General features: G+C 40.5%; 1 protein-coding gene across 1 annotated transcript in view; it reads left to right on the top strand.

Annotated features, from left to right (window-relative positions):
* The window catches only part of LOC136862290 (nose resistant to fluoxetine protein 6), a 202,208-nt gene that overhangs the window by 163,627 nt on the left and 11,793 nt on the right, over positions 1-26,788 (top strand). The window contains exons 12-13 of the mRNA XM_067138874.2: positions 17,241-17,374; positions 23,854-24,021. Coding sequence (XP_066994975.2) covers positions 17,241-17,374; positions 23,854-24,021 — 302 coding nt within the window. The remainder of the gene's footprint in view (positions 1-17,240; positions 17,375-23,853; positions 24,022-26,788) is intronic.

Raw genomic sequence — 26,788 nt, 5'->3', positions numbered from 1 at the left:
CTATCCCATCGTCGCCATAAGACCTATCTGTGTCGGTGCGACGTAAAGCCCCTAGCAAAAAAAACTTACAAAAAAGGCAAGTTTTTATGCTCTCTGAGCGAATTTCGAGACAGAAATAAAGGTCGGCAGCCTATCAACTTAAGTGCGCTAATAATAGTTTTGTGAGATTCTAATTCAATACTATACAATAAAACTTTCACCAAAGGAACAACAATCACGTATTACAATTAAATAGAAGTAAGGCGTGATTATACAATTAAAAATCATTTACCGTCTTACTAATAAACGGTGCATAACATTTATACAAGGTTTATACACCGTTTATGTGAAATTCGTTACTCCTGTGTATACATCTGTTATAGTTATTCATTGAATTGCTTATACAGACCAGGCCCCTTCTTGTATAAGCGTTGTATACCAGCGAGTAGCGGAAAAAGAAACGAGTGAGCAGTTTATTTTCGTGGTATTTATTGTCTGCAGTAATCGTGCTGAAATATTCGACTTTAATATTGAACACACATTGAAAGAATGGACGATAACGTTGATGATCTTCACGATATTTTAAGCATAGAAGACATACACAATTTAGAGGTTATGGAGGCTAGAATTTCGTAAAGTAAAACACTTTAAAGAGACGGAATGACAATGAATAACTATAAAAGAAATGATAGTTGGGAGTATTTTTTTGTGAAATAATGTGTTACTGCTTACTAGACTTTTGAAATTGCAAGTTTATTTTATACATTATCTGCCTCTACAAAGAATTTTCTCAAATTTGAGTATAAAAAGGGACATAGGCCTATTCCTTGACATAAAAAATGGTATATATTGAAAACCGTACATAATATGATTTCCATACTTTGTAGTTGAATAGGCAGTTATGTGTTGTATAAATGCCTAATATAAACTTTTTTGATCAAACCTTTCTTTTAGCTACAAAACAGTTTTTTCCTTTCTCCTGAAATGTAAGGATTTTGGAACTCACCGATTCAATTACAATTGCTTACGTTTTCCGTACTATTCCAGTTAGGAGCTCATGATCTTTTCTTATTCTTTTCCATTTCTTTCGTGGCGTTCATTACACAACAAGCTGAAGAAATGTTGATATCAATATAAGCCAATATCCAGCTGTCTCACTTTGTGTTTCCACTGCCTTTTCGATATGCCGTGCTACTGCGCGCCTTTCCGGAAAGTTTTGTTCGTAGATAACCAGCAGAAGCGATCACAAAGGCGGTGAACGTGTGAAATACGTCAGTGAACTGCAGGAAGAGATTCCTACGACTTGGAACGAGTGTATACGTGCTGTATAGTAATACAATGCGTATACCACGTGCATTAGTGAGATAAATATAACCGGGCGAGTTGGCCGTGCGCGTAGAGGCGCGCGGCTGTGAGCTTGCATCCGGGAGATAGTAGGTTCGAATCCCACTATCGGCAGCCCTGAAGATGGTTTTCCGTGGTTTCCCATTTTCACACCAGGCAAATGCTGGGGCTGTACCTTAATTAAGGCCACGGCCACTTCCTTCCAACTCCTAGGCCTTTCCCATCCCATCGTCGCCATAAGACCTATCTGTGTCGGTGCGACGTAAAGCCCCTAGCAAAAAAAAAAAAAAAAAAAAAAAAAAAAAAGACTTGCGACATTGTAAATCATGTTGTGACGTGTGCTAAAAGACAGATGGGACTAACCAAATTCTGTTTAACGTAATTAGTCATGCAAACATATTTTAATGGCCATTCTTGCTGGTTGAATAGTTGGTCGTCCTCGTCGCTGGTATTGAGTCAAGCTGGTGCAGCGCGCAGTAAAAGCAGGGAGCCAGCCAGTATACAGTATCGACAGAGATGAGCAACAACGATTGTAAACTGTTTCTCGTAGACTTTGTTACTACAAAAAAAGTTTTGATACAGAAAACAGTTGGCGTTCATGAAGTAAACAAGTGCAGGAGTTGTTAATGCGAGTATCACCACCTATTCGGAGAACTCGAGGAACATAGTGATGAGTTGGGCCGATGATCTAGATGTTAGGCCTCTTTAAACAACAAGCATCATAATCAATAGCACAGTATGATTTAGTTATATTAATTTTATTCTGAAAAAATCTCCGGAAGCAGTTGTGAGTTTCTTCGATATTTAGGATGAAACGTGGATCACTTAATCCTTTTTCTTTTGCGGAGCTGTGTTTATTAGTTCTTATGATATTAATGAAGCAATGTACATAAACTCAAACAGAAATTTCAGAGAATTACAAAACAAAATAGACAAATCTGATGCCCATGTTATCCCAGTCCTTAAAAATGGAGAAGAAATCCGTTATCTTGGAGTATCTTTGGCATTTCAGATACTAAATTCTTCAGTATCACCAGCTCTTGTATATCGTTTCCAAATAACTCCTCCAGAACTGATTCCTACATGTATTCTTTCTAACATAGACAACTTAATCAGTAATGCGGCTGAAGAAATAATACAACTTCCAGCTGACGTACCTGATGCCATGGTTTATTCTTGAAAGACTGTTAAAAGTCTTGGTCTTTTTTGCGCATCTTGGGAATCTAAACTACAACATACCAATACTTGTAAATCGCTTGCACTGGAAAGGAGTCCGGCTCCATGACTAAATGGTTAGCGTGCTGGCCTTTGTTCACAGGGGTCCCGGGTTCGATTCCCGGCAGAGTCGGGAATTTTAACCTTCATTGGTTAATTTCGCTGGCACAAGGGCTGGGTGAACGCGTCGTCTTTATCATCATTTCACCCTCATCACGAGGCGCAGGTCGCCTACGGGAGTCAGATCGAAAGACCTTCATCTGGCGAGCCGAACTTGTCCTCGGACACTCCCGGCACTAAAATCCATACGCCGTTTCTTTACTGGAAAGGAACCCATATATATCTGCAACAAGAGATGTCATTAAAGAAAGCAACAAATGTCTCACAGAGCTTGGGTTAGAGAATTAAGAACACATTTTTGATAAACGTACTCATTTACTTTCGGCTTCCAAAATCAGAGTAGAGTTTAGAAACCGTGAATTCAAGAGATGGTGCAAATTACCTCACACAGGAAAAGGTGTGGCGCTATTTGAACAATATAAACCATACTGGTTTATCAGTCGGCGAATGGCGTGAGGGAATGACTGCTAATGTGTGCGCTGTTCGATCTCTTCCTTGGCAGGTCCCAGAACGGAAACCTCTGCCGGCATTGCCGAAGAGAGATAGAAACACTTCCTCATGGTTTGGGATCTGGCTCCCATGAAGAGATGCTGTGGAACGTCAGGCATAACAAGATTTGGTCCTTTATAGCAAATTCCCTCAGAAAGAAAAATTGCAGGGTCGCCGAAGAGGTATCCGGACTTGCCGATAACGGTAGCAGTAGGAGAATTGACATCATAGCCTACAAGGAATCAGAGGGTGTGGGATTTATAATAGACCCCACAGTTCGTTTTGAAATCTCAACAGACCAGCCAGAAGACGTTGATAGGGAAAAGAAGCTTATCTATGAACCGACCATAATTTATTATAAAGATAAGTTTGGATTTAAGGTCATTAAAGTGATAGGATTAATGATAGGAGCTCGAGAGAATATTCCTCCATTCATTGTGAATTTTTTTTTGCTAGGGGCTTTACGTCGCACCGACACAGATAGGTCTTATGGCGACGATGGGATAGGAAAGGCCTAGGAGTTGGAAGGAAGCGGCCGTGGCCTTAATTAAGGTACAGCCCCAGCATTTGCCTGGTGTGAAAATGGGAAACTACGGAAAACCACCTTCAGGGCTGCCGATAGTGGGATTCGAACCTACTATCTTCCGGATGCAAGCTCACAGCCGCGCGCCTCTACGTGCACGGCCAACTCGCCCGGTTTGTGAATTTTTGGATGCAGTTTAATTTAGAGGTTATGGAATTACAAACTATGTCTTTGTTACCTTCACGAGGTTCCATTTCATTCCTGAGAAATCATTGCTATGTGATATCAATCAATCAATCAATCAATACTGATCTGCATGTAGGGCAGTCGCCCAGGTGGCAGATTCCCTATCTGTTGCTTTCCTAGCCTTTTCCTGAATGATTTCAAAGAAATTGGAAATTTATTGAACATCTCCCTTGGTAAGTTATTCCAATCCCTAACTCCCCTTCCTATAAATGAATATTTGCCCCAGTTTGTCCTCTTGAATTCCAACTTTATCTTCATATTGTGATCTTTCCTTCTTTTATAGACGCCATTCAAACATATTCGTCTACTAATGTCATTCCACGCCATCTCTCCGCTGACAGCTCGGAACATACCACTTAGTCGAGCAGCTCTTCTTCTTTCTCTCAATTCTTCCCAACCCAAACATTGCAACATTTTTGTAACGCTACTCTTTTGTCGGAAATCACCCAGAACAAATCGAGCTGCCTTTCTTTGGATTTTTCCAGTTCTTGAATCAGGTAATCCTGGTGAGGGTCCCATACACTGGAACCATACTCTAGTTGGGGTCTTACCAGAGACTTATATGCACTCTCCTTTACATCCTTACTACAACCCCTAAACACCCTCATAACCATGTGCAGAGATCGGTACCCTTTATTTACAATCCCATTTATGTGATTACCCCAGTGAAGATCTTTCCTTATATTAACACCTAGATACTTACAATGATCCCCAAAAGGAACTTTCACCCCATCAACGCAGTAATTAAAACTGAGAGGACTTTTCCTATTTGTAAAACTCACAACCTGACTTTTAGCCCCGTTTATCAACATACCATTGCCTGCTGTCCATCTCACAACATTTTCGAGGTCACGTTGCAGTTGCTGACAGTCTTGTAACTTATTTATCACTCTATAGAGAATAACATCATCCGCAAAAAGCCTTACCTCCGATTCCACTCCTTTACTCATATCATTTATATATATAAGAAAACATAAAGGTCCGATAATACTGCCTTGAGGAATTCCCCTCTTAATTATTACAGGGTCAGATAAAGCTTTGCCTACTCTAATTCTCTGAGATCTGTTTTCTAGAAATATAGCAATCCATTCAGTCACTCTTTTGTCTAGTCCAATTGCACTCATTTTTGCCAGTAGTCTCCCATGATCCACCCTATCAAATGCTTTAGACAGGTCAATCGCGATACAGTCCATTTGACCTCCAGAATCCAAGATATCTGCTATATCTTACTGGAATCCTACAAGTTGAGCTTCAGTGGAATAACCCTTCCTAAAACCGAATTGCCTTCTATCGAACCAGTTATTAATTTCACACACATGTCTAATATAATCAGAAAGTATGCCTTCCCAAAGCTTACATACAATGCATGTCAAACTTACTGGCCTGTAATTTTCAGCTTTATGTCTATCACCCTTTCCTTTATATACCGGGGCTACAATAGCAACTCTCCATTCATCTGGTATAGCTCCTCCGACCAAACAATAATCAAATAAGTACTTCAGATATGGTACTATATCCCAACCCATTGTCTTTAGTATATCCCCAGAAGTCTGATCAATTCCAGCCGCTTTTCTAGTTTTCAACTTTTGTATGTTATTGTAAATGCCATTGTTATCATACGTAAATTTTATTACTTCTTTGGCCTTAGTCTCCTCCTCTATCTCGACATCATCCTTGTAACCAACAATCTTTACATACTGCTGACTGAATACTTCTGCCTTTTGAAGATCATCACATACACACTCCCCTTGTTCATTAATTATTCCTGGAATGTCCTTCTTGGAACCTGTTTCTGCCTTAAAATACCTATACATACCCTTCCATTTTTCACTAAAATTCGTATGACTGCCAATTATGCTTGCCATCATGTTATCCTTGGCTGCCTTCTTTGCTAGATTCAATTTTCTAGTAAGTTCCTTCAATTTCTCCTTACTTCCACAGCAATTTCTAACTCTATTTCTTTCCAGTCTGCACCTCCTTCTTAGTCTCTTTATTTCCCTATTATAATAAGGTGGGTCTTTACCATTCCTTACCACCCTTAATGGTACAAACCTGTTTTCGCATTCCTCAACAATATCTTTAAACCCATCCCAGAGTCTGTTTACATTTTTATTTACCGTTTACCACCGATCATAGCTACTTTTTAGAAACTGCCTCATGCCTGCTTTATCAGCCATATGGTACTGCCTAACAGTCCTACTTTTAAGACCTTCCTTTCTATCACATTTATTTTTAACTACCACAAAAACAGCTTCATGATCACTAATACCATCTATTACTTCAGTTTTCCTATAGAGCTCATTTAGTTTTATCAGCACGACATCCAGGATATTTTTCCCTCTGGTTGGTTCCATCACTTTCTGAATCAGCTGTCCTTCCCATATTAACTTATTTGCCATTTGTTGGTCATGCTTCCTGTCGTTCGCATTTCCTTCCCAATTGACATCTGGCAAATTCAGATCTCCCGCTACAATCACATTTCTTTCCATGTCGTTTCCCACATAGCTGACTATCCTATCAAATAATTCCGAATCCGCGTCAGTGCTACCCTTTCCCGATCTGTACACTCCAAATATATCAAGTTGCCTATTATCTTTAGAAATGAGCCTTACACCTAGAATTTCATGTGTCTCATCTTTAACTTTTTCGTAGCTTACAAATTCTTCTTTCACCAGAATGAACACTCCCCCTCCCACCCTTCCTATCCTATCTCTACGATACACACTCCAGTGCCGTGAGAAAATTTCTGCATCCATTATATCATTTCTCAGCCATGATTCAACTCCTATTACAATATCTGGTAAATATATATCTATTAAATTAATTCTATTCCTTTCCTTACAATACTTCTACAGTTCAACACTAACAATTTTATGTCATCCCTACTTGATTTCCAGTTCCCTGTTCCCTTATCACCGCTCCCTAGGCCATCCCGTTTCCCTGAATGTACCTCCCTATTACCCTTCCAAACAAATTTCCTAACTTATACGTACCACTGCGGTTTAAATGAAGGCCATCTGAGCGCAGATCCATATATCCTACCCACCCATTAGGATCTAGAAATTTCACTCCCAGTTTCCCACATACCCACTCCATAGTCTCATTTAAATCCCCAATCATCCTCCAGTCAGTATCGCTTCTACACAGTATTCCACTAATAACAATCTCCGCTTTCTTAAACTTCACCCGTGCTGCATTTACCAGATCCCACACATCTCCAACTATGTTGGTACTTATATCAGCTTGCCTTACATTGTTGGTACCAACGTGAAACACTACCACCTTCTCCTTCCTCTCCTCCCTCTCTTCTACTTTCCTCAACATCTGCCTCAACCTAATTCCTGGATAACACTCTACCCTGGTACCCTTTCCTCCACACACTTTCCCCACGTGTCTAACGATGGAATCCCCCATGACCAGAGCCTCAACCCTACCCACCTCATTTGATCCCCTCCCCTCCTGGTCAGACCTATCTTTCCTGATAGCTGCAGAAGCTACTTCCTCCTCCCTTTTCTCCTTCCCATGACCCTGTTCCACCTGTCTTTTCCTATCCTCTACTCTACATTTTCCTTTCCTACCTTTTTTTTTGGTAGGGGCTTTACGTCGCACCGACACAGATAGGTCTTATGGCGACGATGGGATAGGAAAGGCCTAGGAGTTGGAAGGAAGCGGCCGTGGCCTTAATTAAGGTACAGCCCCAGCATTTGCCTTGTGTGAAAATGGGAAACCACGGAAAACCATTTTCAGGGCTGCCGATAGTGGGATTCGAACCTACTATCTCCCGGATGCAAGCTCACAGCCGCGCGCCTCTACACGCACGGCCAACTCGCCCGGTTTTCCTACCTTTTCCCTTCCTCCTACTTCCACACATCTCAGCAACAGTTCCCTGTCCCTCATCTTCCCTCTGTTGTTCTACCTGGAGTGACTCGTACCGATTTCGCACAGACACCTGTCCTGAATTCTGATCCTGAATAGAGCCCTTAGCCTGCAATCTCCTTCCCCTTAGAACATTAGACCACCTGTCTTCTACAACTCCTCCCTTTCCTTTCCCTCCCTCTTGTACACCTACTGTAACCTGTACATTGTTTGAGGGAGTTCTATCTTCCTTCCTGTCTTCTGTGAGAATCCTAATTATCTCCCTCAAACTTTCCAACTCCTCCCTCATACCCCTCAATGCCTCGCCACATCCACAGTAAGTACACTAGCGCTCCTTAGCCATTCTTTACGGGGAAAAAAATGAAATTAAAAATAAAATAACTTATTTGCAAAAAATAAATGAACGGAGGGATATATTGTCTGGGATAGTACACAACAATAAGGTAATTAATATACGACTACACTACAATACTACTTAGTCGTGCTCTATTTTTTTTATCCTACAACCCCTGACAGGATAAAAACTGCTGTTAATTACTGAATATCGAAAGTAATAGCCTACACAAGAACTACACAATTCCAAACTGCAATTAAGCCTATTCTAATTACAACAACAGTATTTTAGTAAGAGTTTCTACGGATACCTCTACTACACCAGTACTACACAAATATTTTACAATAATAAAATAATCACACTAAATTCTAATAGAATATTACTCGTATACTACCGTACAGTGCACTACAGTAATTTTAAACTACTTTCAGACGTATCCTAATTACGATACCGGTACCGTACCGTATGTCACTAAACTAAGCACAACAGAAATGAAATTTGCAAGAACTACTGTACTCAAAGATTACCAACGAAGCTAAATGCTTAGACAAATTATTATTAGTATTACGGTCTAATAGATACACACGAATATAGCAGGCAAGATACGGCACTATCTAAATGTACTGTATCTATACTACAATGTATCTACACTACACTGCGTTTGGTTAAATGCTTAAGTATCGAAAGGATTGCCGTACACGAAGAAAAACACGAATATAATTGGCAAGATACTATCTAATATATTATACCTTATCTTCACTACAATTCTACTGAAATGTGGTTATGTGATTATTACAGCTGGTGGATTACTATTATTTTCCTACTTCACGGGACGGAGAATGAAAGTGTCCTTAATTAGACCTACTGTACGAGGTTGTCTACAGTAATTTCTCAAATATTTCTATCAAAACTACTACTACTACTACTTGAACTGCAATTTCTGGGATATATGAACTTTATTATTATTAGCTAACCACTCATAAATACTGAAAGATCGAGGGAGCGAAATATAGATTACGGATACTTTAACTACCTACTCAGAAGTACAAATGAATGGAATACAAGGTCAGCTGATTTTTATTTACTTGACTACACTACACCCTTTGTTCACGACTGTAGCCAACAATGCAATATTTGAATATGAGGAGCGACAATAATCAATAACAATACGACTGTTAACTATTACCGTGTAATCTCCTTAACTTCTTTTTAAATGGAAGTTTACAGGCCTATCGTGTTTTTTTTAATGTAGTAAATTATTACCTTCCCGATAGTTTGAACGGATATCTATACGAAATACCGGAGAAGTTGCTGCAGAAGTTACGGTACTATTCCTTATGATAATCTGCCTTTGTAAGTACAACCAACGAACCTACAGATATTTACAAATACTTTTAAAGTTAATATTATTACCTAAAGTATTTCCTAAACCTAAATTCGAAACAAGGTACACCTAGCTAGCCTACTTAACCTAGAAAACGTAATTTACTGAAGACCAACTGAATTACTTGTTACAAAATTTAAATAAATATCACTACTCCCAATTTCTACCAACAAGCACTAAACACCACTATATAAACAGCACTAAATGAATCACATATACACAAAATTTAGCTATTTCAATAGGTTTTCACTACTTATCACTACAATAATGCAAGTGCTCTCTCAACAGCCAACCGTTCTCAAGCGCATCCAACAATGCTTCCCTTATAGTTTAAACTCTTATAGTTTAAAAATATGAGAATAATGTAATCAAAATAATTGTAAACCAAACTTATAATTTCATTTCTTCATTATGCTTTGTCCATTGCGGCAATCTTCGACTGAGGGAAGTTTTGTAAATAATTAAATAAACAGGAACATATTTAGCTTTAGCTCTTATGACGATAAAACTTGATAAACACCGTCTTGGATACCCAAACATGAATTATGATGTCGAGAGATCGATGTTCCATGGGATTTTAACACTGTCTACAGGTACATTGCAATCACTGACACTATAAAAGGTGCAAAATGATCTGAAGTCGTCCAAATGATAGAAGGAAATGACTCGAATCCGAAATCTAACCGCTATTAACAAAAATTATGAATAATTAAAACAACTTGGAGGAGAAGGTCCACAAACTTCGACAATTGGAGGCGTCGGCAAAAAAAAAAGCCTTATAAGGTGGGAAAATGAAAGCTTTTTTTAGGCCTCGAATGCTCTAATACCGTCGTGATCGGAAAAGAATTAGGGTGAGCGAAGGGAAATCTCACAGGAGGAATTACAGGAGGGGCCTGGCACAAGTAAGTGGTAACAATGCCGGACTCAGCACGTCTCACAAAACATTTTAGAATAGATTTAACTGTAAATAAAAGCGGGAGACTGTAAAGAATATAAAAATAACCGAATGGGATATGTTAATCGTAAGGCTACATAAAATGGAATACGAAATCTATACGTAATAAGTATGAATACTAAAATTACTGAATATTAAAACGATAGAAACACGGATTATGAATATAATACGATGACGATGATAACGAATAAGGCTGAGTAAAATAATAAGCTACAGCACACAGCAGTGGATAAGAACGCTTAGAACTCGCAACAATACAACTGTAGCCTCCCAACACTTTCCGCAGAATGTCACGCTCATTCTTCAGCTGGCCCCTTAACAAACGAACAACGATTTCACACGAATGATGACGAACATGGCATCACGTGACCGCTATTTACACGCAAAGTAAGTAGCTTATTCATTAGTAAAGACCACCAGAGCCAAAAGCGCAAGAAAGGTGAATTTTCTAGAAAACCGCCAGAGGTACGATAATAACGTATGCGACGTTTCTTGTAGAAAATATCATTTCAAGGCCATACGGTGTTTTACATTTTTCGATAGAGCCGACCGTTTATCCGTCATTTTAGTTAATGTAGATAAAAAGTGCCTAAATTTCGGACATACCATTGTAAAATACCCCCACCAGTTCGAAACGGAATATGCGAAATATATCAAAATCAAAAGTATCCATTGCGGGATTTCAAGCTATATCCTTACCAAATTTCGAGCCTATCTGGAACAGACAGACAGACAGACAAACGAGCGAACAGACAGATACCATCTCATTTTATTAATACATTAGTTGTACGGATAAAGTTGTCCCTCTTCAGGTTTGAGCCATGCCTAATGGCATGTTCATAAATGTGACGTTTTTTTCAATGTGTAAATGGCTTCCTATGGCCTCAATTCGAATAGCTTATGTGTTTCTGACAATGTACTGGAGAGGGCAGCACTGTGTGATATAAACACGGAAGATCGTTCCTTTTGCAAGACGAGAAGTATTATCTCTCTAAAGGGAATCTTTGCTTTGTTTATGAGAGATGAATTAACAATGGAGCCCACACAGAGCGGAGCTGCATTCCTATCTTATAAATGGGCGTTAATATATTCAAACATTGCTCATATTAACATGCATCTAATTGTTTTGATTATTCATATCGTAGGTACGTTAATTCTTGTTTAACTTTGGTTCTGCAGTTCTTTAGTATTACTATTGGCCCTATTGATTATGGCTGATCGATATGCGCATGGGCGCCCGCAAGGGGGGGGCAAGGGGGGGCACTTTCCCCCCCCCCCCCCCTGGAATTCTAAAAATGTTGATGTTCAATTGTTTAATATCATACCAGATTATTTCATAAACTGAACTTACTGACAGTCATCTAGCATCTGTTATAACTGGAAATTTCTGTAAACAATTTAATGTTGCTGACGTTATATTGGTTTTATATTCAAGAAAATTGTTAATGTGCCCCCCCCCTGGAAAAGATCCTGTGGGCGCCCATGGATATGCGTCTTCCGCCCCAAACGGCATGAATGAGACCTGTGTCTGTTAGTATGTTTCTGACTATGCCATGATGATAACTGAGTCTCTAATTGCTGCATCGTATGGTATTTCGCCATCAAATATATCTGTGCTCCCCGTGTCGACTGGAAGCTCTATTCTCGCCGTACGGGGCACGTGACATGGTGGTTTTGAATACGGAATTCTCCTGATCTCGTTGTTATATTGTTTGCGTCGTGCACACTGCTGTGTGGTGTACGAGAGTCCTGCAGTTCGTGACCAGGTGAGTCACCCTATATGGATTGGTGTTGGACTTTGTTAATTGGAGCGACCGCTCGTATTGCCTTCCGTGCTGGCATATGTGTGTGAGTTCGGGTGTGTGTGCATGAGTGAGGGGAGTGGAAAGATGATGTACCGGTCAGTTCTATTTTCGTTTTTAGTTTCTGTACCTTATTTTTGTTCTAGGTACAATATTACTTATTTTTGTCTCGGGTGCTTGCTTGTCCGTGAGGCAGCCATGTTTGTTTACTTTCATTCTTGTGGGTGATGCGCGTGCATCTGTTTTCTCCTTTGATTTTAAATACACTTCTTTGGTAGAGAGACATTCCTCTCTCTGGCGTGATATTGTCTTTCATATTTGTTTTACCTGCCTTTTCTTCTCCATGCTGCGGACAGTTTTTTGTAGAGATATGGCTATTGTTGTTGTGTGGATAATGAGCAAAAAGAATATATACGCTCGAAAGAAGTCAATCTCGTAAAACGAACGACCTAACTGGGCCGTGTGAGCTGTATTAATACCTGCACATGATGTAACGAGGTTATATTTGAGGCGGCGAGCTTCTGATAATAGTTATCTGTACCTTGGAGTGTAATAACGCCGCGCTCACGCTATAATGTTTTGACATCCATTGAACGAGGTATGCTTATGTTACAATTCTTTTCCCTTTTTAAATTATTGACATCACTATTTTGCCTATCTGTTTCAATTTTACTTTATCAATAATCTCCCATTTAAGTTTTATTCGGATTTTATTGCTGTAGTATTAGATTGATATCCTTATTCATCTATAATGAGGGACGTTTTCAGCTCAAGGCTGCGTTCTCCTGGCCTTTCCTAGTCGTGGTCCACGCCTCAGTTTTCCTCTACGTGCGTACCTTTTATGTCTCACGTCATCGGTGGGGAAGGGGGTGGTGCAAATGGTAGCAGAGCGTGGTTCAACTCCACACATGTCTCTAGCTACTTGCATTGGTCTTAATCACTCTAGCGGTCACATGATACTTATTCAAAGATTTATCACGAACATACCTCCCTTTATCCTACAGTATAAGAAACTAAACTAAACTCTCTTACGTCATAGCAAATGCTGGAAGAGTGGAAATATCGTCTTTCCGCAGGTAAAGAGACATTGTACCGGGTGAACACATTTTGATTGACATGATTCAACACGGCCACTGTAATGTTTCTTATTACAAGTGCTGCGGGATCAGCTGTTTTTAAATTATGAACACATGTGCATTTATAAGGTTTGAGTTTTTATAATGTTGTTGCTATATGCGCAGAAATCACTAAGACCCCTACTTGCTGTGCTAATTTCGTGGCGAACGTTGATGTTTTGCGCCAATTCGTTTATTTTTCCTTCTGTTAACACCGTATGTCTTCGCGTGTGTTTCTGTACACTAAACCAGTAGTCTCAAACTTATTTACAAGATCGTGAATTGAAGTTCTGGAAAGAGGCAATTGTCCGGGGAACCTCCTGATAAACTCAGCAGAACGCGGCGAACCGATTCGTATTTATAACATTTACAAAAAGCAAAAAACAAAACGTTGCTCTAGAGGCAACTGTCTTCCCATCTTCGCGAAGGGCGTGGATACTTAACTACAGCGAGGAAGTGAAGGACAGAAAGCGAGCGAGACAGCCACATCTGACTGCACTGCAGGTCAGCGGTTCAACTTAACACTACTACAACTGCCACGAACTACAAGTTACGAGGTCCGGAAAGACCGCAGTGTCGCGGGAAGGAGAGCCTCACCCGCCTGTATATTTATACCACATTTCCATCCTCGACCGGTAAATTTCCTACGCGCAGCCGATGGTAACAACTTCACTTCAGAGCTCTGGGAAAACACGTCCATACACTTCAACAGCTCACTCACTTTTTCCCCAGAAGTAAGCCATGGTGGATTACCACGTGGTTTCCCTGAACTATTTCCTCACAAGTAAGCCATAGTTATGACCACGTGGTTTTCCTGAACTATTTTCTCACAAGTAGGCCATGGCGGATTACCACGGGGTTTTCCTGAACTATTTCCTCACAAGTAAACCACGGTGATTACCACGTGGTTTTCCTGAACTATTTCCTCACAAGTAAGACATGGTGGATTACCACGTGGTTTCCCTGAACTATTTCCTCACAAGTAAGCCATAGTTATGACCACGTGGTTTTCCTGAACTATTTTCTCACAAGTAGGCCATGGCGGATTACCACGGGGTTTTCCTTAACTATTTCCTCACGAGTAAACCACGGTGATTACCACGTGGTTTTCCTGAACTATTTCCTCACAAGTAAGCCATGGTGATTACCACGTGGTTTTCCTTAACTATTTCCTCACAAGTAAGCCATGGCGGATTACCACGTGGGTTTCCCGAACTGTTTCCTCACAAGTAAGACATGGTGGATTACTACGTGGTTTTCCTGAACTATTTCCTCACAAGTAAGCCATGGCGGATTACCACGTTGGTTTCCTGAACTATTTCCTCACAAGTAAGACATGGTGGATTACCACATGGTTTTCCTGAACTATTTCCTCACAAGTAAGCCATGGCGATTACCACGTGGTTTTCCTGAACTATTTCCTCACAAGTAAGACATGGTGATTACCACGTGGTTTTCCTGAACTCTTTCCTCACGAGTAGGTCATGGTGGATTACCATGTGGTTTTCCTGAACTATTTCCTCACAAGTAAGCCATAGTGATTACCACGTGGTTTCCCTAAACTATTTCCTCACAAGTAAACCATGGTGATTACCACGTGGTTTTCCTGAACTATTTCCTCACAAGTAAGCCATGGTGGATGACCAGGTGGTTTTCCTGAACTATTTCCTCATAAGTAAGCCATGGTGATTACCACATGGTTTTCCTGAGCTATTTCCTCACAAGTAAGCCATGGCGGATTACCACGTGGTTTTCCTGAACTATTTCCTAACAAGCAAGACATGGTGGATGACTACGTGGTTTTCCTGAACTATTTCCTAACAAGCAAGACATGGTGGATGACTACGTGGTTTTCCTGAACTTTTTCCTTACGAGTAGGTGGATTACCATGTGGTTTGTCATGAACTATTTCCTCACAAGTAAGCCATGGTGATTACCAAGTGGTTTTCTTGATCTATTTTTTCAGAAGTCAAGACAATGACTACCAACCACGTGATTCACTTCTGAGGGAGCAGATCAAAGTCTTTAGGAAAAGTAATTTTCCTTCGTCTGTCTGCTTCGTCGCTGGTTAACTCTAAGAGACTAGCATGTATATTAATATGGGTCCTAAAAGCACATCATAACAACAGCCGACGCACTTCTTTTAAACTACTACAACAGGGGTGGCCATACGATAAACATTATTACCCTGGAATCAAAACTTTCCGCGTGCAATCAAATTTTAATTTAAACCTTTTATATTATATACCCCAAACCATGCTAATAACTTTAGAGAGTGATATTTTAGGTAACCCCAAAGGTCCAGTTGTAATAATTTTACACATGACATTTTATTTCCATTCTGTAACATTTTCTTATCTCAGTACAATGATACCTGAAATTTCGCTCTAAATTCCGTTTTTTGTTTAAGTTTGAACATTACTGTATATAAAGTTCATTGTATGTACGCATTATCTGATGAAAGTGGAGCATTTTGAATTTAAAAAATACAGTTCCAATTTTTATCTATCGATCTTCTTTTTCTACCGCTTTTTCAACGTCTATGGGGTCGCGGGTGCGAACTGTGTAGCACATGTAGATTTGGCCTTGTTTTACGGCCGGTTGTCCTTCCTGGCGCCAATCCTATACGGAGGAATGTAATCACTATTGCGTGTTTCTGTGGTGGTTGGTAGTGTAATGTGTTGTCTGAATATGAAGAGGAAAGTGTTGGGACGAACACAAACATCCCGTCCTCGGGCCAGAAGAATTAATCAGAGGTGATTAAAATCCCCGACCCTGCCGGAAATCGAACCCGGCACCTTCTCAACCGAAAGCCTCAACGCTGACCATTCAGCCAATGAGTCGGACCCGATTTTTATCTATTGATATGCTTCATTAAACGTCTACACCTTACCTCAAGTATTAAAATGGTCCCTATTTCTAACTCTTGCCTTCCTGCTATTGTTAGCAGCTTCCTACTTAAATTTATTAAATTCCCCTTCACTTCGACTGAAGTTAGGCCTACTTGCGAACACTCTAGCAGCATCGAGACGCTCACATATTGCAGAGGAGGCTTATCAATATTTTCCACCTCTTACCACACATCTGACCACCATTATGTGGGTAGCAGAGCACCTCATATTTTATGAACGCAGAAAAACAAACTTTCTTTAGATATGAATATTTTGGACATTCATTCCAAATAGGAGAATGCACGCTGTTTAAAAGTGGCTGCAAGAACGAGGGGAGTTATGAAAATTCATCTTGTAACTCCTTCCTCAAGGTTTGAAGAATGTTCTTTTGAGGTGTTAGTGGTGGTGATTATTGTTTTAAGATGAAGTACAACTAGGTAACTATCCTCTTTTAACACTAATCAGAAAGGAGGAAAGGAGCAGGTCAGACCCTTAAAATATGGAAGTATCGGCAAAAAAGGGGGAAGTGTCACGAAGAATGTGAAAGTGAAAAACTCCTTAGACCTCGCATACCGCCAGGATCGCAAGGGAGGTTGAATAGGAAGTATGTGGAAGCAATGCCATGATCTTCTAGGGGGTCAAAAAATGAGTGCCCCTGTGTTTCCCCTTTCAGTTGCCTCTTACGACAGGCAGAGGATACCGTGGATGTATTCTACATCATACCACCTCCAACCGAGGGGAAAACTCATTTTTCTGACAAAAGGAACATTTCGGGTTTTTGACCAGATTTTGCCAAAAATATCAGTCTCAACGTCCTTTTCCTTTCCTCATCCTTCGAAGGGTTGGAACTCAACTTAGTGTTACTAGGGGCTGGTAAAATAGTTCTCCGCTTAAAGCACCCTTTTTAAGCTTCTTACACGAATATAACTTTTTAGTTCATACTGTATGTTAACTGCTTGTGTTACAGTGTGGACCAGCCTCTCGGACTGTTCGACGCGCTGTACGACAAGCCCTGGATGAGACTTGGACCGTACGCTGTGGGAATGGGAGCTGGACTATTACTACACCGTACAGGCTGCAAACTTCATATGCATAAGGTACGTATACAGACTGTGTAGATACTGACTGTATGTCCTTGCTGGCGAGACCTTGTATTTACATGCTCTGTGTCTTCTGGTATGGGTTAGGACCAATTTGTTACATTTACTGACCTGTTTCAGTATCATCCTTGGTTTTAACAACATGAATGACTGAACAATGTTACTAATGCCATTACTTATATAGCCAGTACTCGTTATGAATAATGTGAAAATGTTGTTCATACGGTCGGTTGGTGCGTGCTGGGCAGACTGATATGTAATAGGAAATCCTGTGTCGGCGAAGAAAGGAAAAGGTCTCTACATCACTCCTCATATCCCTGGTATTTCTCATCAGTGACACCTAGGCTACCTATAACAGCTGATGGCGGAGCTCTTGAGGATCAATCCTGCCGTCGCATAGTGATTCCAAATGCCGAAAACCTGACCAAAAGTCCCTAAAACGAAGTTTCGATTTGGGGGACTTTTAAGACCCTAAATAGTTAGGTTGGTACCTGCAGTGTTTAGATATTAGGATAAAACATGCTATTTTCATAATCTCACGCAAAGTGTCGGTTCGAGCACAGCGTGTGAGAAGGCTGCATTTAGCTTTATGTTCGACCGCATTGAATGTTTGTACCTATATGTTATTACGACTAATTTTATCACAGAAATAACAATTGAAAGTAAGTATACTTGTACATAGTAAACAAAATATCATTAAATGTAATTGTTATTAGATTATTTAAACAGTTAAAAAGCTTAAAAAAATTTGTCGGTAATTAAAGTTTCATAATGTATAGTTAATCGTCCCACAAAATCCCGCTATAAATTTAATGATTCCTGTTTGTGTATGTTGGGTATTCAGCCCGAAGGCTGGTTTGATCCTCTGCAGCTCCGCCAACAGCTGTCATAAATAGCCTAGGCGTCACTGAAGAGGCATACTAGGGAAATGAGGAGTGAGGTAGTTTCCCCTTGCTTTCCTCACCGAGCCAGCCGTTGCTATTACATATCAGTCTGCCAAGCCCACTGAAATGCATACACCAACCGACCCTAGGAGCGATATTTTCACACCATTCATAACAGGGACTGGCTGCATAAGGAATGGTATTACTAGCATCACTCATACCTCAGTCACTTTCATATTGTCAAAGCCAAGGATGAGACTGAGACAGGTCAATGAAAGTAACAAATTTGATATAGTCCATACCAGAAGACATAGTACACTGTAAACACTACATCTCGCCAGCAAAGGCATGTTTATGACATAATTATTTTTATAACTGATACAAAAAGCAGGTGCCCATTCTTGCCCATTTTTAAAATGATTTTTTCTCTGGTAAAACTGCATTTTACCTTATTAGACATGTTGCTCTGTTTTCCAATCAATCAGTTTATACTGATCTGCATTTAGGGCAGTCGCCCAGGTGGCAGATTCCCTATCTGTTGTTTTCCTAGCCTTTTCTTAAATGATTTCAATGACATTGGACATTTATTGAAACATTAGTATTTGTTTTGATTATCATTAGATATATTTAATATAATGTATATACTGTATTAAGAAGACGTTTTCTCAAAGCTCTTGGCTTCTTTAAACCCGCTGATATAGAACGTACGAAAGTTGCCGAATAAACGTCATTGATCGTGAAGCAGTCGAAATGTTAAATGAGCCTAGTGGGGAATATCGCAGTTGTTTCTCATCTGACAGTAGCTCAGACGAATACAATCATACAGTAGTTCTGATGACGAATAAGGACGTGTGTCTGTATGTGTTAGTTAAGTCTTTTAGTATATCAGTTGATTCATTTTTGTAACACGGACGATGAACACTGAATCAATTTAAAAATTCTTAAAAAATATGAAATTAATAACACCTTAAACCCTTATATACTATTTTTGAAAATGACATGTTTACATTCAGTTTGTCATATTAAATGCACCATTTTTATTTTAGGTTTGCCATTTTAAAAAATTAACTCAAAATTCAGAATCAGCGACCTTAAAAAACCTTACCCACCTATTTTTTTAATATGACATTATTTAAAAATGTTTATGTCCACCAGATTGTGTCCGCCATTTTGTTTTCAAAAATTAATGTCAGGTTCGAATTCATCAACCTAAAAACACTTATATATAGATATATTTGGAAAATAGTACAGGTTTCGGACTTTTGGTCAGGTTTTTGACATTTGGAACCAGTGTGTGTCGGTTTGAATGCTTTGAGTAAAATATTGTAATGTTCAATTTTTTCTTTGTAGAGTTCTGGCTGTTGTAGCCGTCATTGACGTAGCATGTTCATGATTACATTTCTGTCGACCCATCATATAGTTCTTGAGATCCTGAGGTACGTAGGTGGACAGTTTCTTCCTGTCGGCGGCTTGGCGTGATGTACTCGATTCCTAGCTCTCTCTGGCGGTGTTCAGTTGCATTTGAGCTTTTCCTTCTGTTATCAAATCCAACTATCAATTTAATGTACAAAAAGGCACAGTCGACATATCCGTGAAGCTTGTTAAAATATACAGGGTGAAACGAAATTCGCGCACTCGGGCGTCGCAGTGCGACTCCTCACATGCCAACAATAAAAAAAAAAATGTCTCTCACAAAAGTTGGTCCTGCGAGTATATCAGGCAGAAAAAGGACGTTGAAGAGTAGCAATTTGGCAACACTGTAACCACGTGTACGGTAAGTACCTGTGTCAGCAAATCTAATCTGTGCTGTACAGTTGGTGCAGTGGATAGAGTTTGGGTTAGCATGTAGGAGGTCTAGGGTTCGATCCTGGGTTGAGGCGCATTTTTTATTTGTTAGTTTCCATCTAATACAGCACATGTATCCTACATTTACAACATTTTGTAACGCTGAACCGCCTCTGTGGTGTAGTGGTTAGCGTGATTAGCTGCCACCCTCGGAGGTCCAGGTTCGATTCCCGGCTCGGCCACGAAATTTGAAAAGTGGTACGAGGGCTGGAACGGGGTCCACTCAGCCTCGGGAGGTCAACTGAGTAGAGGTGGGTTCGATTCCCACCTCAGCCATCCTCGAAGTGGTTTTCCGTGGTTTCCCACTTCTCCTTCAGGCGAATGCCGGGATGGTACCTAACTTAAGGCCACGGCCGCTTCCTTCCCTCTTCCTTGTCTATCCCTTCCAATCTTCCCATCCCTCCACAAGGCCCCTGTTCAGCATAGCAGGTGAGGCCGCCTGGGCGAGGTACTGGTCATACTCCACAGTTGAATCCCCCGACCAAGAGTCTGAAGCTCCAGGACACTGCCCTTGAGGCGGTAGAGGTGGGATCGCTCGCTAAGTCCGAGGGAAAAACCGAACCTGGAGGGTAAACAGATGATGATGATGATGATGATGATGATGTAACGCTGAACACAAGAAATACTTTGCTAGGTCTACTGGTAAAGTAAGGCCCTAACGAAACGCTGTTGACGATTAAGATGCCAGATACCATACCGCCTGGACTACATTTACGAAATAAAAAACATACGCCTCAAACCAGGATCGACCCCTCGACCTCCTGCATGGTAATCCAAAACTCTATCCACTGCACCAAGTGTACAGCACGGCAGATACCTGCTGACAGAGGTAGTTGCCCTACATGTGGTTACAGTGTTGCCAAATTGCCACTCTTCAACGTCCTTTTTCTGCCTGATATACTCGCAGGACCAACTTTTGTGAGAGACTTTTTTTTATTGCTGGCATGTGGGGAATCGCGCTGCGACGCCCGAGAGCGCGAATTTCGCTTCACCCCGTATGTTCATCATATTTGATAATGTTCAATGTATTGTTGTTTGGGTCATCAATCATCATTCAATACATTGGTTTTATACAGCTTTCCATGGCACCCTATCCTGAGCTAACCTTTGCATTTATACGTAATTGCTATATCATACGTCTACTCTAATCATTTTGTCACATTCGTGCCTTGGTCTACCTCTACCATTCTCACCGCCTAAACTTCTCTAAAAAATACCAACAATTAATTCTGAGTGTCTTAAGATGTGCCGTGTCATTCTCTTCTCCTAGTCAAATTTAGCCAAATCGTTTTCTTCTCACCAGTTCGATTGTGTCTGTTCACTATTGATTCGATCTATCAATCTACCCTTCAGCATTCTATTCACTTCCTAGTTATTATCCACGTTTCATGCTCCAGACGAAAGTCTAATTTCTATATAAATAATATACAGCAATTTCTCCAGATCTTCTGCAAACTCAGATAAAATAACAATATCATCGACAAATACGATAGTTTTGATTTCCTCTCACAGGATTATGATTCCCTTTTCAAATTCCTCTTTGATTTCCTTTACCGTCTTTTCAATGGAAACATTGAAAAAGAGAGGAAACAAACTGAAGCCTCACTCAATCCTATCTGGGTTGCTACCTACTTCTTTTTCATAGACCTCGATTTTATCGCTGCATGCTTATTTTTGTACAGGTTGTAAATAATCCTTATTTCTCGGCATCTGATCCCGATTACCTTCAGAATCTCAAATAGCTTTGTCCAGTCAACATTATTGAAGGACTTTTCTAGATCTACGAATGCCATGTATATGGTTTTGTCCTTAATTCAATCCTATAAGATCAGATGTAAAGTCAGGATTGTTTCACGTGTTCCTACATTTCTTATGAAGCTAAACTAATCTTCTCCCAACTCAGCTTCAACTTGTCTTTCGATTCTTCTGTAAATAATACGTGTTAAAATTTTTGCAAGCGTAAGACACTAAACTAATGGCGCGGTAGTTTTCACACCTGTCAGCACCGGCTTTTTTGGGAATAGGTATAACAACATTCTGTTTAAAATTGGATGGAAAATCTGTATCATACATGTTACACACTTAAATAACCTCGCCATGCTGATTTCATCCAAAGCTGTCAGTAATTCTGTGGGTAGTCATCAATTCCAGGTGCCTTGTTGTTTCTTAGGCCTCATAGCTGTGTCGAATTCTGACCTCAAAATTGGGTCTCCCACTTCATCAGCGTCAGCAGCCTCTTATTATTAAAGAACCTCATCATCTACTTCTTTCCTTGATGCAGTTGTTGCATATGTTTCTACAGTCTTTTCTGTCTTCTTTCCCTAGTAGTGATTTTCCACTTGAGCTCTTAATAAACAATCATACATCTAATTTCTCCTTAAGATTTCCTTGAGTTTTCCTATATATAACATCTAACTCTCCTGCAAACATACAATCTTCAGCGTCCCTGTTCCCTGCTCTTCTCTTTCACTCATTCTTCCTTAGCTGTCCTGCGCTTTATAACCGCTTCATTTTTTAATCGCCTGTATACTTTTCTGCCCTCCTCATTTTTGCATTCGTGTACTTTCGCCGTTCGTCAGTCAGGTCTATTATCTCCTGAGATCCACTGATTATTACTTGATATTGCCTTTCTCCCTAACGTTTCATCAGCAGCACTTTTTTACAGTGCGTAATGCTGCAGTTTCTGCATAGTAACATTCCATAATAAAGAATACTATGAAAGAAATCAAAGTAGGCATTTAATAGATATTTACCTGGAAGTTTAACTCTGATGGCTATCAGGAGATACACTGCTCTTCATAGTTTACAATACGTAATCCTGAAGTTACCCCACAGTATAATTCCATATTGAAGAATGCTATGGAAGAAAGCAAAGTAATTGGGAAATAGATATTTACTTGGAAGTTTATCTCGGGTGGCTCTGAAGGGATACGCTACTCTTGATAGTTTACATGTTATAAGACATATGTGAGCATCCCAGTTCAATTTTAGGTCTTTTAATTGTATTCCTAATAATTTCAATGATCATGATCAATTCATTTTTATTTAAATGGAATACCATTAATTGAGTCCTGTTAACATTTACTAGATCTTATTTGAAGAGAATCATTCAACTGTCATGTTCAATGTTTGCCTTCTTAGTACATTGAACTCTTCGATTACTTTGACATCATTTAAATAACATCTGCATTGACTCCAGTAAGGATTTTAGATAGGATGCGGATAACTTTGCTGTCAATTCCTGTAAGTTTTACATCTAAAGAGTGGGATTTCTCAACTTAACTATGATTTAAGATGTCGCGGGCGCTCGTTAGGGCACAGATCTCGTCTAAAACAACATTACGTTACTTGTCCATTTGAATCTGGACGAAAATTACGAGGTATAGGATTGATTTCTATCCTCATTGTAATCGTCCCGACCCCCTGTTATTATTGGACGGAATTTTCATTATACTGTGTAAGTAGTTAGACATTGTACTCTTGTGTTCCATTGTGGTTATTTCTGAGGAAGCAAAGCGAGGTCTCGTTTCAGACAGTATACAGACTACCATGTATAGCGCTTCAGGCCGTGAAATTACATTCGACATTATTTTAAATTCTAAAATTTGAGGTTCAACCCTTGATAGTTTACTTGTAATAAAACATATGTGAGTATCCCAGTTGAAGTTTAGGTCTTTTAATTGTATTCCTAATACATCAATGAGCATGATGATGATCATGATAAATTCACTTTTATTTAAATTGCAGGCAGTGGTGGTAGCAGGATGGGCGATATTCTTTGCCATCACCTTCACTCTGGTCCACGGGCTGTATGGTGAGCTGGGTCCCATAGAATCGGCCGCTTATGTGGCACTTAGTCATACAGCATGGGGTGGTGCCATGGCATGGCTTGCCATCGCCTGTTGCACGGGACACGGAGGTGAGTTCGTCATTTTTTACATTTAAAACTGATAGTGTTTATATTCATTCCACAAATTATCAGCCCTTTTCCTTTTTGTTTTGGATGTAATGCAATGCTACGAAACTTGTATCTTACCCTTCATTATTTTCGTTAGCGCTTATTTTTTTCTTATTTCTCTTTGCCACCTCTTGACGCCGACCTCCGTACGTCGTACAGTAAGTGCATGCTGTACTGGGCTAAAATGACGTGGGACGACCGGAATAGAACCAGAAATCATGATATTCTGGTGCCATCTCCTCACTGGAGGTTGGCGCCGGTGTTTTCTGTATCGTGGATGCCAACTACTGTCGGAGGTTCTGCGGCTAGGATAATCTTCTCTGCTCACAGCCTCATCTCCCTTTTATCTTTTTTCTCTCTGATCTCTTGTAAGAGTCTGCACTTGTCATTTCGGGAGATGTGACTAAAATAGGCTGTTTCCCTGCGCTTGGGGTCGGTTAAGACTGCACATGATTTCCTGCTGGGATGGAGTGCCTCCCCATTGATGACGTGATCTATCCATGGTGTACCCCGATATTATTCCCTATAAAACAACAATAATCATTATCATTACCATCATCTGTAGAACCAAATATCTCTTTATTTCGTATGAATTACTCTGCCAATGAGCTAATGTGGCACAACATCTTGCTCTGCTACTAGGAATGAGGGTCCTGGTTTAACTCCAGGTCATACAGTACTATTTTTGCTGTATACCAAACATCTGTACCAGTTGAAAACTCCAAATAAGACGAAGGACGTTGTCACGCTGGCTACGTGACTCTTTAATAATCTTCAGGCCATCTGGCTCAGTAACAGTCGTCTTGGGAGTACATGGCCCTTAATGCCATACGGGCACACATTTATCTTTGATTTTTATTAAACATCCGTATGCCACGAACTAAATAGACATTCATCATCATCATCAGTCAAGGTCGGCACTCGGACGCTTTATGGACCATGGTTCGCCACGCTCCTCTGTCTTTGCACTGTTTCTTGCAGTTGTCCCATTCCCGCCTTGGTGTCCACACTTTTATGTTGTCAATCCAACGAATTTTTTGGCGACCTCGTCTTCGTTCGTAGATGACTGCTCCCCAGCACAATTGATGACTCTAATGAATCAGAAAGCATTACATGGCTGAGGTACGAGAGCCGCCGTTCTGCTATTTTGCCCTCCAGAGACGTCCTTGGCTTTATACGGTCAAGGAAGACACTGTTTATAATTTCTGTGGTCCATAGAATGCAACAAATTGTCGTCCAGTATCACATTTCCAAGACATAATCTTCCTTCGGGTCAGCTGTCTTCATCGTCCACATTTCACAGCCTTAGGTTGCAATGGGAAAAACGATGGCATCGACTATGCGGGCCTTTGTGCAACGCTGATGTCTTTACTTCTCCATTATTCAGACTTAGCATTGCACTGTTGTCAAGAACTATGTGACGCTTTACTTCAGGTCCAGATTATACGCCGTGGTGGATTTTTGATCTAAGGAAGATGAAATGCTTACGTTTTCTATGCTATAACTGTTGATTTCGACTGCATTGGTGCAATTCAAAGCTGTTGTCACGATTTTCGTTTGTTTAATATATAGATATATGCCTGCCATTTTACTGTCTGCTTCGACTCTAATAATCAGATATTCCAGATCTTCAAGACTAGACGCTAGCAGGGTTGTGTCATCGGCATAACAGAGGTGAAAGAACATACATTATACTGTAGTTCTTTATAGCTGAGGAGTCTCATATGAAGTTAATGCGGTCATGAAAATGCAAAGTTCACTAAGGTGGTGATGGTGTTTATTTCTTTAAGGGTGACTGGAACTTTGTAAGAGATCTAGGAGTGGCAAGCCTGCCTCTTACCCGAGGTCTCCGAGTTTGATTCCCGGCGAGGTAGGGATTCTTCCTTTATTTCAGACGAAAGCCAAGAATAACGGCCGAGAGGTTCTGTAACGCTGACCACGCATTACCTCGTAATCTGCAAGATTTCGGGCTGAGCAGCTTTCTCTTGGTATGTCGAGACCCATGAGGGTTCTAGCGCCATGGGGTTTGTTTGATTTGTTCAGAACTTGGCAACCTCCCCTCTACTCAGAAGAGAGAACGTAAAAGGTCCAACCGTTCAATGCTGGAAGAAAGGGAAGGGACACGAAGGGCATCTACCTAGGCCTTTCAAACCTAATACCGTAGGGATTGGAAGAGAACAAGTGTTGATCAATGTAGGTCAGAGAGGAAAGTTGAAAGTGATGAGGCTGACACTAGTGGAAACCTTACAAGGTTCTGCAAAGGTCCACGTGATCACCAACCCACGCTCCAAGTTGACAGCCCCTGCGGGGTCACCTGTTACGACAGGCGGAGATACCGTGTATGTATTCTATGTACTGCGCCCTCTCAGAAAGCTAAATCTTCACAAGATAAAAAGAAATGGAATACTCCCATTTTCTAGTTACGGATCGCCTGAAACTGGGGAGAATACTCCCATCTCCTAGTTCTGGATCGCCTGAAACTGGGGAGAATACTCCCATCTCCTAGTTCCGGATCGCCTAACTGGGGAGAATACTCCCACCTCCCAGTTCCGGATAGCCTGAAACTGGGGAGAGGACGCCCATCTCCTAGTTCTGGATCGCCTGAAACCGAGGAGAATACTCCCACCTCCCAGTTCCGGATAGCCTGAAACTGGGGAGAAGACGCCCATCTCCTAGTTCTGGATCGCCTGAAACCGAGGAGAATACTCCCACCTCCTAGTTCCGGATC

This window comes from Anabrus simplex, chromosome 1 (assembly GCF_040414725.1).
Source record: "Anabrus simplex isolate iqAnaSimp1 chromosome 1, ASM4041472v1, whole genome shotgun sequence".
In the NCBI taxonomy this organism is placed as follows: domain Eukaryota; kingdom Metazoa; phylum Arthropoda; class Insecta; order Orthoptera; family Tettigoniidae; genus Anabrus; species Anabrus simplex.
This window is presented reverse-complemented; position numbering and strand designations above follow the sequence as displayed.